The sequence below is a fragment of the Ipomoea triloba genome, chromosome 9, assembly GCF_003576645.1.
Source record: "Ipomoea triloba cultivar NCNSP0323 chromosome 9, ASM357664v1".
Lineage (NCBI taxonomy): Eukaryota > Viridiplantae > Streptophyta > Magnoliopsida > Solanales > Convolvulaceae > Ipomoea > Ipomoea triloba.
Genome location: NC_044924.1, coordinates 29,015,720 through 29,028,054, shown reverse-complemented (window position 1 = coordinate 29,028,054; position 12,335 = coordinate 29,015,720). Strand labels below are relative to the sequence as shown.

The 12,335-nt window shown below is 33.7% G+C and overlaps 1 protein-coding gene and 1 long non-coding RNA gene across 2 annotated transcripts; one reads left to right on the top strand and one right to left on the bottom strand.

Moving 5' to 3' along the window:
* Nucleotides 1–4,345: 4,345 nt before the first annotated feature.
* On the bottom strand, nt 4,346–5,406 carry LOC116030914. The gene is made up of 2 exons (XR_004100464.1): nt 4,662–5,406; nt 4,346–4,549 (listed from the first exon to the last, which is right to left on the bottom strand). It is a non-coding gene; the product is annotated as an uncharacterized LOC116030914 (long non-coding RNA).
* Nucleotides 5,407–10,403: 4,997 nt separating this feature from the next.
* Nucleotides 10,404–11,926, top strand: LOC116030501. Its single transcript, XM_031272760.1, has 3 exons — nt 10,404–10,654; nt 11,236–11,368; nt 11,516–11,926. The coding sequence occupies exons 1-3, from the start codon at nt 10,494–10,496 to the stop codon at nt 11,570–11,572; spliced, it is 351 nt and encodes a 116-aa protein (XP_031128620.1). The 5' UTR covers nt 10,404–10,493; the 3' UTR covers nt 11,573–11,926.
* The last annotated feature ends 409 nt before the right edge of the window (nt 11,927–12,335 follow it).

Here is a 12,335-nt window from a genome sequence, read left to right as displayed (position 1 = left end):
GAAGAAATTCTCCCGAATATGTCTTCCAAGCTCTTCTCCTCTCTTGTTGCGGCTTCGAATCTTCTTCCTTGCTCTCCTTTTTGGTCCAAATCCGCAGCCAAGCTTGTTAGGGTTGATAGGAAGTGATGCTTTTATAGTGGGTGGAGAATGGGGGGCAAAAATGGCAATTCAAAGAACTGCAAAATCGCAGATCTGCAACTCTCGCCGTGGCGAGAATTAGGCTCGCCGCTGCGAGAGCGTCACTGCCCAAAATTTGGGATTCTCGCCACGGNGAATTAGGCTCGCCGCTGCGAGAGCGTCACTGCCCAAAATTTGGGATTCTCGCCACGGCGAGAATGAAGCTCGCCGCGGCGAGAATCCGCCTGTGACGAAGCTCCAACTTGCAGCCTGATTTTGAGCCTTTTACCTTTTGAATAACATTTTAATGTCTTCATAACAATTGTAGCCCTTGAAGTCTTCTTTCCAATGGTTCAAGAATCACCTCATTTGGATACTCCTAGACTGAGATATGGTCCAATTACCGAGGTGTCGCCATATTTAGCAGGAATTACAACTCTTTGATCTTTTGACCAGTTTTCCTTTTGATCTACACTTTGATGTCTTCATAAGAGTTGTAGCCCTTGAAGTCTTCTTTCCAATGGCTCAAGAATCATCTCATTTGGATATTCATAGGAAGAGATATGGTCCGATTACCAAGATGTCGCCATGGTAGCGGGAATTACAACTCTTTGGCTCCTTTGAATTGGCTTTTGCTCCCAAATAGTTCTAATGCACTTCTAAACACATCAAAAACATCTAAACCAAGCATTATACCATTTAAAATATGAAAACAAGGAAATAAGCATTGGACACAACATTTTATCACACAATTAACTATAAAACCTACATAAAAACACAAGTAAAATAGGTACAAATGAGAGTGCATCAAAAATAACAATCACGAATGATACTTTTGTCATTTCTTCTATTTTTCCCTTTCCCACAAGCATTGAATTGCAATTCGGTGTAGGGATGGCAATTTCAATCCACCCCGCGGATATCCACCCGAGTCCACCCCACATGGATTGAGTTTTTTTGGGTGATAGTGGGTGGTGGGTCGAGGGTGGGTATTAAAAAAAGTAAACCCGCGATGGGTCAGGTTGGATTCGGGTTCTATGTACAAAACTCGCCTAGAACCCCACCCGACCCACCATGTGTGTGTATACATATATATAATAGTAAAATAAGTAATACTAATATATAGTTAATTAAAAAATAATAAGTTGATAAGTGGTGGGTACCCGTAGTGCGCACCCGCACCCGATTGGATGGGGTGGATTTTGAAAAAGTCCACCCGATGCGGGTTGGGGTGGGAGTGACGTGGTGGAAAAAATGTAAGGTGGGTTAGGTAATGGATGTAGCCCTCCCCGACTCACCCTGAATCCATTGTCATCCCTAATTCGGTGAAATTGCAACTTCCTCCAATTGAACCAAACGCCTTGTTAAAGAATGAGATTTTTTTTTATAAAAAAAAAAATAGCCACCAGTATTTTTGTGCATCCTTTTTTTTTTTTAGGCAGCTCGACCTCATGACCTTCCATATGAAAAAGTCATTACATGCCATCTGAGCACAATGTACTTGGTTTATTGTTCATCCTTTAAATATATTAGAACTCATATAAATTTACAATTCATTTCATTTTCTAGACCGAACATGGTTGAATTAAAGCCAAAATCAGAATTAACCTTGACAATAAAAATACTTGATATATAACCAAGCACAATGTACTTGGTTTATTGTTCATCCTTTAAATATATTAGAACTCATATAAATTTACAATTCATTTCATTTTCTAGACCGAACATGGTTGGATTAAAGCCAAAATCAGAATTAACCTTGACAATAAAAATACTTGATATATAGGATGCTGTCATTGTTTAAAAAAGGTTTATACACAAAGTAGCAAACTATTTAACTGCATGGATTATGGTGAAAAGACAACAGTGGGTACTACAAGGTTAGTATCAATTCAACAAAAAAAATTTACAAAAAAACACACACAAAATTAAATATTATACTCTTTCATAATAATTCCAAAAATATGAACTTCAAAATGAACATGTGCAAAATAAATTAAAAAATTGTTGATGAAACTAGACACATTACGATATCAATATCTAGATTACTTGCAAAGTCATTATTGTTAATATTAAGTAAACAAGTTATGAAACTAAAACAAGAGGTACTACTCATGAACCTTCTACAAATATAATACTCCCTCTATCCCATTTTGTTTGTCTTGTTCGATTAACGATGCTTAATTGGAGGTTATTTTTTGATTCAATTTTTCATAATATTAAGTAAAAAACCCTAATGCTGCCTCCTTTTCTCTCTAAAACCAAACGCCTTTCTCTGCTGCTCAACTTCGGCTTTCACCACCGGCCTCCGGCCGGAGCTCTAATGGAGCTTTGAGCCGGCGGTTTTGATCACCTTCTACGTTTGCTCTCGCTCTTCTTCCGCCTCGACCACCGTCGCAGCTCCGTCCGCCTCCGACCACCGCCACAGATCTTCTTCTTCCGTTTTCTTTCACTTTGAATAAAATAATAGTAGGTAGGTATTGGGGTTTGTGTTGGTAGTCTTGAACTCCCAACCCTACTTTGACTTTACCACTTTTTATTTTCTCTATTATTGTGTTTTCTTCTCGTTACTTTCACGGGCATTTTTCCTCTCGTTACTTTCACGAGCTTTTCATTATCATTAGCATAAATCGTTTAGTTTGGTTTCGCCAAGTGTTGATCTTATCCTGGGCGAGCAAAAAAGAATGATGACGAAGACCCAGATCTTTGATGAAGCTTTAAGCTCCTTGAAGGAACATAGCTTCCTAGTTATGAAATAGTCTGCGATTCAAGTTTTCTATAGCATAGTTAGAAAAGTTGTTTATATGTCTAACTGTAAGGAATGGTTTACCATTTCATTGATCGTTGATGTAAACGTTTTATGTTATGAATTAATGGAATAGCTACGTTTACTTTCAAAAAAAAAAAAGTTTAGTATTAGTATTTAACATTTATATATTTAGGAACTACATTAAAAGTATATTAAACAAAAAAATAAATTTAAAAATAATTAAAAATTACTCCGTACTAAAGAATATATTCATTGAAAAAAGAGTTGGTTTGACCAATGAATAGTAAACATGATAGGCAAAATGGGACAGAGAGAGTAAATATTAATATTTTGTTTAATATTTTCACATGAGAATCTACAACACACACCACACAATACATGAAACATGTAGGGAAAACACTATCACTGTCAAATACCAACGGACGCTTGCAAAATCAAAATTTCATAGTATAACTAAGATCCTAGTCATATACACATGACATATCTAGTCTCCTACACCATAATCCATAATCCACACAGCTTCATACTACATAATCTATAATACACAGCTTCCTACACCATAATCCATAATCTCTTACATATGACGCACTACCAATAAAAAAGAAGATGACAAGTACTGAAGATGACAATGACAACAAAAAAATTACGAAAACTTAGAGAAATTCAAATTAAAAGTAGTATTTATTTAGACTATCATTTATTTTGATGACAATTATAATTAATCTCTCATATATTTTCTTACATTAATATACTTTGAATTATCGAAATAATCTATTTAAATAAACAAATTCAACATTCAATTACCTATGCATGAACATCTCTTATATAATCTTGCATTGATATACTTTGAAATATTTATTTTATAATAATAAAAAAAACATTTAACATTATCTCATTCGCGCAATGCGCGAAAAACTAATAATATATATAAAGTTTGAAGTATTATTACTTTATTCTTTACAATTGTCTATTACAGAGTACAATTTTATATATAAGACTTAAAGTATTAAATATATATGAACTTCTAAGAGACCAACCCAATTTATTTAGTTGTATCAAATTATTATTTTTATTCACGCTTGGCTAGACCACGGTTTTGGTTCCGATTCGGAACCGCCGGTTCTAATTCCAAAAATGAACGAACCGGAATAAGAACCATAATATAAAATTTCGATTCTAGTTCTTGAACCGACAGTTTTAGTTTGAACCGCCGGTTCCAACGGTATTTTTTTATATTAATATTGTATGCTTTGTTTTAAATTAAAGCCTGGCGCAAAGGCCATGGAAGCTAGAGCCTGGCCTTTGCGCCAGGCCACTAGGCGGCCTACTGGCCTACTGGCCATTTTACTTTTATGAAGGCCAAACTGCCAAAGCTGTGGCTTTGGCAGTTTGGCTTTTGAAATAATTAAACATTATTTTTTATTTTTGTTTTTATTTTTAATAATTTCACGATTTTCAGGAACTACATTTTTTTTTCTAGATAATAAATCACAACAAACATACATCATCTTCACAAAAAAATAATATTGCTCTACACAAAGTAGCTAAACATCATCTTCACAAAACACTACATTGCCCTGCTCTTTACTTGGCGTATTCTTCAATGGCGAAACCTGCTCTGCACTCCCGCGGGTGCTTCTCTCATCTTTTTATCATTTTAAACTAAAAAAAAATAAAAAACAAACAGACATAGAATACTAAGTAATCAACACATCAGCCAAGCACAAACAATATGTAGTGACTTCCGCATAATGCATATAGAAGATCATCAAACCTCAGTAGAGACAATACTACAATACTCTTTGTGCCAGGTTGAGAACCTCAGTAGAGACAATACTCTTTGTGCCAGGTTGAGAAAGTATAAAAATAGAGTACGTAGTACTCAAAACAAAAGTAATCAACACATCACAGATTCAATAAAGAAACTGAGAATCAAAATATATTTTGCGGAAGCAAATTTTAACCAACAGAACCTTCTTGTAAATACATGATTGGAAACCTTTCCAGATTTTTTGAAAAAAAAAAAAAAAAAAAAAAAAACGGAGATCTGATATTTATGCGGTTTATAGAAAATTTTGATATACCATTAACACTTCCTTGAAAATGCACCTTTCCTAATAAAGTAGGATAACAGTTCAACTCCGAATTTGTCAATTTGTTCACTACCAACAAATCTAAAATGAGATTTCAGGTACATAGCACAAGAACAATTGTCCTCAGATATATATATATAACTCCGCAACAAAATCTAAAAAACTCCAAAATCACTTAATAGATCTGCCAGCATATTCAATCTCTAGTCTTCTATAAATCCATAAAAAACAAATATAATAAATGCATTTATATACACACGCACGCGGAAATAGATCACAGAAAACGAAGGTATAAGAAATTTTGCGGTCCGATCCATCTCGTTATACAAAGAAACGCGATTGAAAAGGAAAGGTGGCGACTTCATCCCTTGTTTCCTCAATCGCAATTTCTTTGTATAGCGAAATGAAGCGGACCACTTCCGGATGATATCGGCGGCTATGTGGGAATGTCTTTGTTTTGTAGGGTTTAAAGGTATATATAGACAAAGCCTATTCCGTCTGGACTGTATCCCACGCTTCTGGATTGTTCGATTTCCATATCTTTTTAATTTTTATTTAACGAGCCAATAAGGTTTCGAAAACGTACAAAATATGTGGACTTCCGAGGGTGCATCAATTTGTATACTATTTAATTTTAAATTTCGAAAATTCGCATCTCTTTTTTATTTTTACCTCCAATTCTTTTTTCTGATATGACTTTCATTGATTGAATGTCAATGAATTAGCTAAGGCATCACTAATTAATAAATAAATTTAATCACTAATCGCATAATGACATATCAAGAGGGGCAAATTTGTAGGAAAAATACAAGAGTGATTTGTAGTTTTGCTCTTTTAAATTTTAGGATAACGGTCTTATCATTACAGTTGTTTCTCGCGCGCATTGTGCGAATGGATAATGCCCAATGGTTATTTTTAGATAAGTAGTTCAAAGTATATCAATGTAAAATTATATATGAGATGATCATGCATAGGTAATTGAATGTTGAATTTGTTTATTTAAATCAGTATATCAAAGTATATAAATGCAAGATAATGTATAAGAAATTAATTACAATTGTCACTAAAATAAATGTTTGCAACTTTGTAATAACACTAGTGTAAATACCTAGTCTAAAAACGATAGTCTAAATAAATACTACTTTTGGTTTCAATTTCCCTAAGTCTTCTTAATTCTCTTTTAGGTAGCATTGTCATTGTCTTCATCTTCTGTCCTCTTCTTTTTTATTTGTAGTGTGTCATGTGCAATTTGATTACTGGTGGTAGCATATAAGGTTGTGTCATGCAATGAGATTATGGTGTAGGAAGTTATAGATTTGCTTTGTTGTGTATATATGACTGGATCTTAGTTGTACTATGAACATAATAGATTCGCTCATTGGCTGTCCAGTTCAAAGTTTCTTGGCAAATTTGGTTTCAAACACCTCGTATATTATAGGACATTTAACAGTTGATGCACGCTCAACCGAGGCAGCTAAAAGAAATAGGAAAAATGAAATTCTAAATTGTGACCAGGAGCGCAAGGCCATAAATAAGTTCTGCCTCCGAGCATGTTCAAGAATTAGGCGGCGAAACGTTTCATGAGAGATGTAGTGAACTCTACAGCAAAGCATGAAAAGGCATATACATATCATACAATCATAGAAAGTTTCAGCGACAACATACTAAAGATATTGTGAGCATGGTTGTAGTAGGCGCTAGTCGGGTGCTTGGGTAGCGCCTAGGCGGAATCTAGGCGGGTGCAAAAAAAAAAACAATGACAGACTTGCAGTTTGACAATTTTAATGAGACTATTTTCAACATTCAATCAAATAACACATCTAAATAAATGAAATAATGATAATTCACAAATCATAACAATATAACATCATAGCAATATTAAAAAATAAAAATACACAAATATGAAATACTCAAATACTTCAATCATCCAAAGATTCAAAGTATCAAACTATTAAAAATAACTAATAAATCGGTCAAAATCGAATTAAATCAGCCTAGTTGGCAGAAATCGGCCGATCGATATTTTTCCGCCTAATAGTGAAAACGGAACGGTCTAGGGGTGTCACGCCCCACTTCTAAGACATGACCTGGCCGTATCGTTACATGAAAACCTGTAACAATGCGAAGCCTAACCATACATACCTCTCAAAACCTTCATAACAACACTTGAATACATCATAATTCTACAACCCAAAATGTCAAAATATAAAGAACTAGTTATTCCCAAAAACTCATCAATTCACCACTATTAAATATTTACAATCAAGAGTAATATGTCCAAAATATATCACAAGCACAAAAAACCAAGCGTAATAGGTTACCAAAACTACAAAGGGTCAAAGATATTATCCAACACAAGCAAAGATCCATGATAAGTTTCAATACTAGGACTAAGTCTCCTAGTTTCAAAAGTCACCTTCAAGACCCCACCACTTGTGCTTGTGCTATTCACAACTGTACTCCTTAACTACTCTGAAACATTAGGAAATAAAATTAATGAGCTAATGCCAGTAGGTGATACTCTTCTCAACCCCGGATCAAGTAACCTTAACAAAATACAATAAGCTTTAGAGTAATTAATATATGCAAATTACGAACTTCAAACTATATCGAAGTCATAATATAATTCCATCATACTATACACAGGTTCTCCAAAATAGAAACTTTAGCTTTAGGTACATGGGCATCAATATTACTTCATAACACAATACTTTCAAAAGCTCAAATCATTCTTTAACCTATGACTCATTGACAACCTACAACCACCATTATACCTTGTGGCACAGGCCATTGTCGGTATAATGGTCTAAAAAGACTCGACGATTAGGAATGAGTCAGGCTCGACGATTCAGAATGAATCGGATGAAACGCTCCAACAAATAATTCAAAAGTAAAAACTCGACGATTCGAATTGAGTCAAGCTCGACGATTCGGAATGAGCAATTAAGAACGTTCCAAGCCAAACAAAACAAACAATAAAATGTAGGATGCCTCATGAGTTTGGTCAAACATTCAAAATAATTATTATAATCAAATAGCTCACCGTAGCAAAAATCATTTCCTTAAAATCACATAACAAAGTACCTATGCAAAGGTAATATAAAATTCATATAACTCGTAACTTGACAAAACAAATATGACATCATAAACTAATAATTGTTAAATAAATTACTTGATCCTCTTTTAGAGCAAAACCACTTAGTACAAATCACACATACAATTATAATAAAAACAATCATGTTTGATTATTCATAAAATCCATACTTAGGCATGCCCAATGATATCTTTAATCAAGTTTAATATTTCCAAAAACATATCATAGTAATTCTTCAAACATATACTTAATAATTAATAATAATAACTCATACATCAAATAATAGTGAAATCACACTTTAACAATCGTAAATAGCTTGAGTCATACTATATCAAAAGCCCAAAATATTTTTATAACTCAAACTAACCCTAAAATGAGTATTCAAAGTAGTAGATATTTCAAAATAGGTTAGCAGTTTTGCAAAATAAGGAGAGAAGAGTTAACCACTTACCTAAAACATCCAAATCTTAGCTATTTAGCTCACCCAAATACTCATTGTCAAAATCCCTAATATTTTCAAAACATCAATCTTAAGGCTCCAATGATAAACCCCACTCAAAAAGAGTGAAATATGGAGGTCAAAATTACCTAGAACACTCCAATAACTTGAGACCTAAGCTTGAAGATGATGGAGATCAAAGCTTCAAGATTTTTCCTTTCCTTATCTCTCTAGTCAATCTCCTTACTTTCTTTCAAATGAGGTATTTATCCAAGGCCATGTGATTCCTTAACCTTTAAGGGTAAGGAAGGGTAATTTGGTAATTTTTTCTAATGTCAAATTTAAGAAGCTTTGACTTGTTGACTTCATTTAATAAACATAAGTATATTTATTTTTCTAAAAAAAATGTGTATTACAAGGGGCACTAGGTTGATTTTTACAACACTGATTGTGAGGTTACTTGGGCACACATGCAACTAGTGGGAGGCAGCAAACAATTTTCAGTTTTTAGATTGGTAGCCGCAATGATGGCGATGAGGATGAAGAGGGAGAGAGTAGCGATTTTCTCTGGGTTTGAATGAGAGGTCCATTTCCTGAGCATATCCGAGCATGCATCTTGTGTTTTACCTGACTTGAGCCTAGTCGAGATATGATCCCTTGTGATTAGTGGAAGACACTCTTTGCACTCTAAGATGAAATTCCCGATCAAATTTGATTAGGAAGATCATCCTAAGCACCGAACTTTATTACTAAAGGATTAATAAAACGTTAGCACATCATGATAATGCTGGTGTCAGAAATCTTAGAACACATGGAACTATATGGATTGCTCTCATCGTGACCGGTGAATGGAGGACATGTGATCTACATGCTGGATTCCTTGCATGTGTTTCCTCCAGACTTTTATATAAGTTTGTGATCTACATGCCGGATAATGTTTGTGAGGGTATTTTGGGAGACTAGAAAATAATTGCGCTTGGGAACTTACTGAATATTACATATCATCTTATTTGTCACATCAGTGTGCGTAGAAAACATTTAGGGTCTGTTTGAAACTCCGGAAAATGACTTATGAAAAATATTTTCCGGGTTTTCAGTGTTCGTATACAATAGGAAAATCCAATCAACGAAAAATATTTTATGTTGACCGGGAAAAATGAATGCATTTTGGCGGAAAATGAATTCCGCCAACACTCAAAACATGGTTTTCGGTGGAAACCAATTTTTTTTTTTTAAATTTAAAGTTTGATAGATATTATTCTTTTTAATATTATTATATTCTAAATAAAATATTTAAAATGTTTAATTATACAATTCTACTCATTTTTCAGAAAAATGAACTAAACACACCAAGACAGTTTTTTAGAATGCAACCAAACACGGGAAGGGAAGATGTTTTCTGAAAAATGACTCATTTCCAAACGGATCCTTAACCTATTTTTATAGAAAAAAATGTCAAATATGTCACTAAACTTATCGATTTTGTACAATTGGGTCATTGAACTTAAAAACTGTGCAATCCAACCATCAAACAAGTAAAATATGTGCAATTAGAATATTTTTCTAATTTTTTTTAAAATCTAATTTGAATTAAAAAAACATTTAAATACTGACTCCCAACTAAGTATGATAAAGGAAAATGCTCTTAATACATACATGTAAGTAATATAATCAGATTTATCGAAAAATTTTCAAAAAATGTTTTAATTACACAAATTTTATTTGTTTGATGGTTCAATTACACACTTTTTAAGTTCAATGATACAATTACACAAAAGTAAGAATTTTGGTCTATTTGACATATTTCCTATTTTTATTTATGGAGTAAAAGTAAATTAGTAATACTCCGTAATTCCTAAAAATGTTAAACCCATTTTGACTGACCACAAGCATTCGGTGCCATCTAGACGAACAAAAACCGCCGCACGACGGCGGAAGCTGATGAGGCATAGTTTTACTGAGCTCTGAGGGAAGACGGAAATGGCGGCCTCATTCAGATGGATATTGCAGCTGCACAAGGACGTCCCGAAAGCTGCCAAGCTCTACTCAGAAGGATTGGGCCTCACCGTCAATGTCTGCACTCTTCGTTGGGCCGAGCTCGAATCCGGTCCTCTCAAACTCGCTCTCATGCAATCCCCCAGGTTGCTCTCTATCCACACCTATCTGCCCTAATTCGTTGACCATCTATGAATCCAAATTTTAAATATACAATTTATTACTTTTGTGTGTGTGCGCTCGCGCTTAAATTCACTAGTTTGTTATTCATTGCGTTAAATTATGAACCTGATAGTGTTATATTAAGACGTTTATTATGATTTTTTACTTTTGCTATTTCATTGTGTTATAATTTCATAATTTCAATGATCATATTGTCGATCAAGCATCTTTTTTTTTTTTTTTTTTTTGGTTTAATTTGCTGAGATATACTTTCAAAAGAGTAATTTAAAAAAAATAAAAAATTTTGAGATACAAGACATTTCATCTGTTATGAACTTGAACTTAGGCATCTATGCTCATATTATGTTATTTTGAATTTAATTCTATATGCTTTGATGATGTTCAGTTGTGTGGTTTTATGATCCTCATTCAGGAAATGACTTAGAACCTATAAATTTTTTTTTTTAAAAAAATATTTGACAGTGAGTGCTCATTAGTATATACTTGCCAATTGTTATTCATTTGTGCTTATAGAGATCAGCACTCTAATATTTGTTTTCTACAGCAATCATGTTGAGCAGAAGGGATATTCGTCACTCCTATCCTTTACTGTATCTGACATAAACAATACCGTGACAAAGCTGTTAGCATTAGGCGCAGAGTTGGATGGTCCCATCAGATATGAGATTCATGGGAAGGTACTGTCAGCTGCTCACTGACTATGTTCTGGTTGTTGGCCTTGAGCCCTTGAAATATATATTTTTCTTTTTCTGAAAGATTGTTTCTTTGCTTCCATTCATGTGATGATCTCCATGAATGCCAATGCATTTTTCTGGCTCTATTAGGTTGCTGCAGTGAAGTGTGTTGATGGCCACATGGTAGGTCTTTATGAGCCTGTCTGAGGTTGCCAAATAAGAGCATATAGCATGTGGTTAGTAGCAACACAAGGAGAAAACTGATTATGGCATTTTGGATAAAGTACTGGTCTGATAAAAATAAAATGTAGTTTTAGCTTTTACATCTTATATTTTCTTCAATGTGACAGCACCTGAAGACAACACGGGGAGTATTAGATGTTTGAAAACATCTGAGATTTTCTTTGGAAGCTATCTCATTTGAATCATGTTGTTAGGGATTAGTACAATTTTGTGTTGGGGTACTGTGATTGAATCATTGTTAATTTGTTATTACTCACTGCAGAGCATTAGTAGATTATTGTTAGTGTTATTATTATTATTGATGTTATCATTATCATACAAGAATGATGGCGATTTTAGCATTTAAGTTTTCTGTAATTTATTTAAATTATTTTGAAAATTATTGCCAAAAGACAAAAACAAAGAAAAGAGAGTATTTGAACCAGTGACCAGACATTATGCCACAATTATGAATGAACACATGAGAGTATATAAATCACCAGGCACAAGCCACAACAATGACAAATATAAATTTTTTAGGTGTTGCATTTTGAAAATATTATTGTTTTTAATTTTTATTTTCATTTTAAAGAATTTTAACCATTAGTTTTATACATGCACTTTTTCTAAATTTAAGGTAAATGGTAGTGAAACTAAAATTTGTGTCCTCTTTCCCTATCTCTTATTGATGAGATGAGAGTTGAGACTGGAATCTTATGTATCTTGTTTTAGTCTCTATATCTCTGTC

Excerpts from the sequence above, each read along its gene's own strand:
- LOC116030501 (XM_031272760.1), top strand. The coding sequence starts at position 10,494 with ATGGCGGCCTCATTCAGATGGATATTGCAGCTGCACAAGGACGTCCCG. Across the intron at positions 10,655-11,235 it reads GCTCTCATGCAATCCCCCAG|CAATCATGTTGAGCAGAAGG; the intron begins GTTGCTCTCTAT and ends TGTTTTCTACAG. Across the intron at positions 11,369-11,515 it reads GATATGAGATTCATGGGAAG|GTTGCTGCAGTGAAGTGTGT; the intron begins GTACTGTCAGCT and ends TGGCTCTATTAG.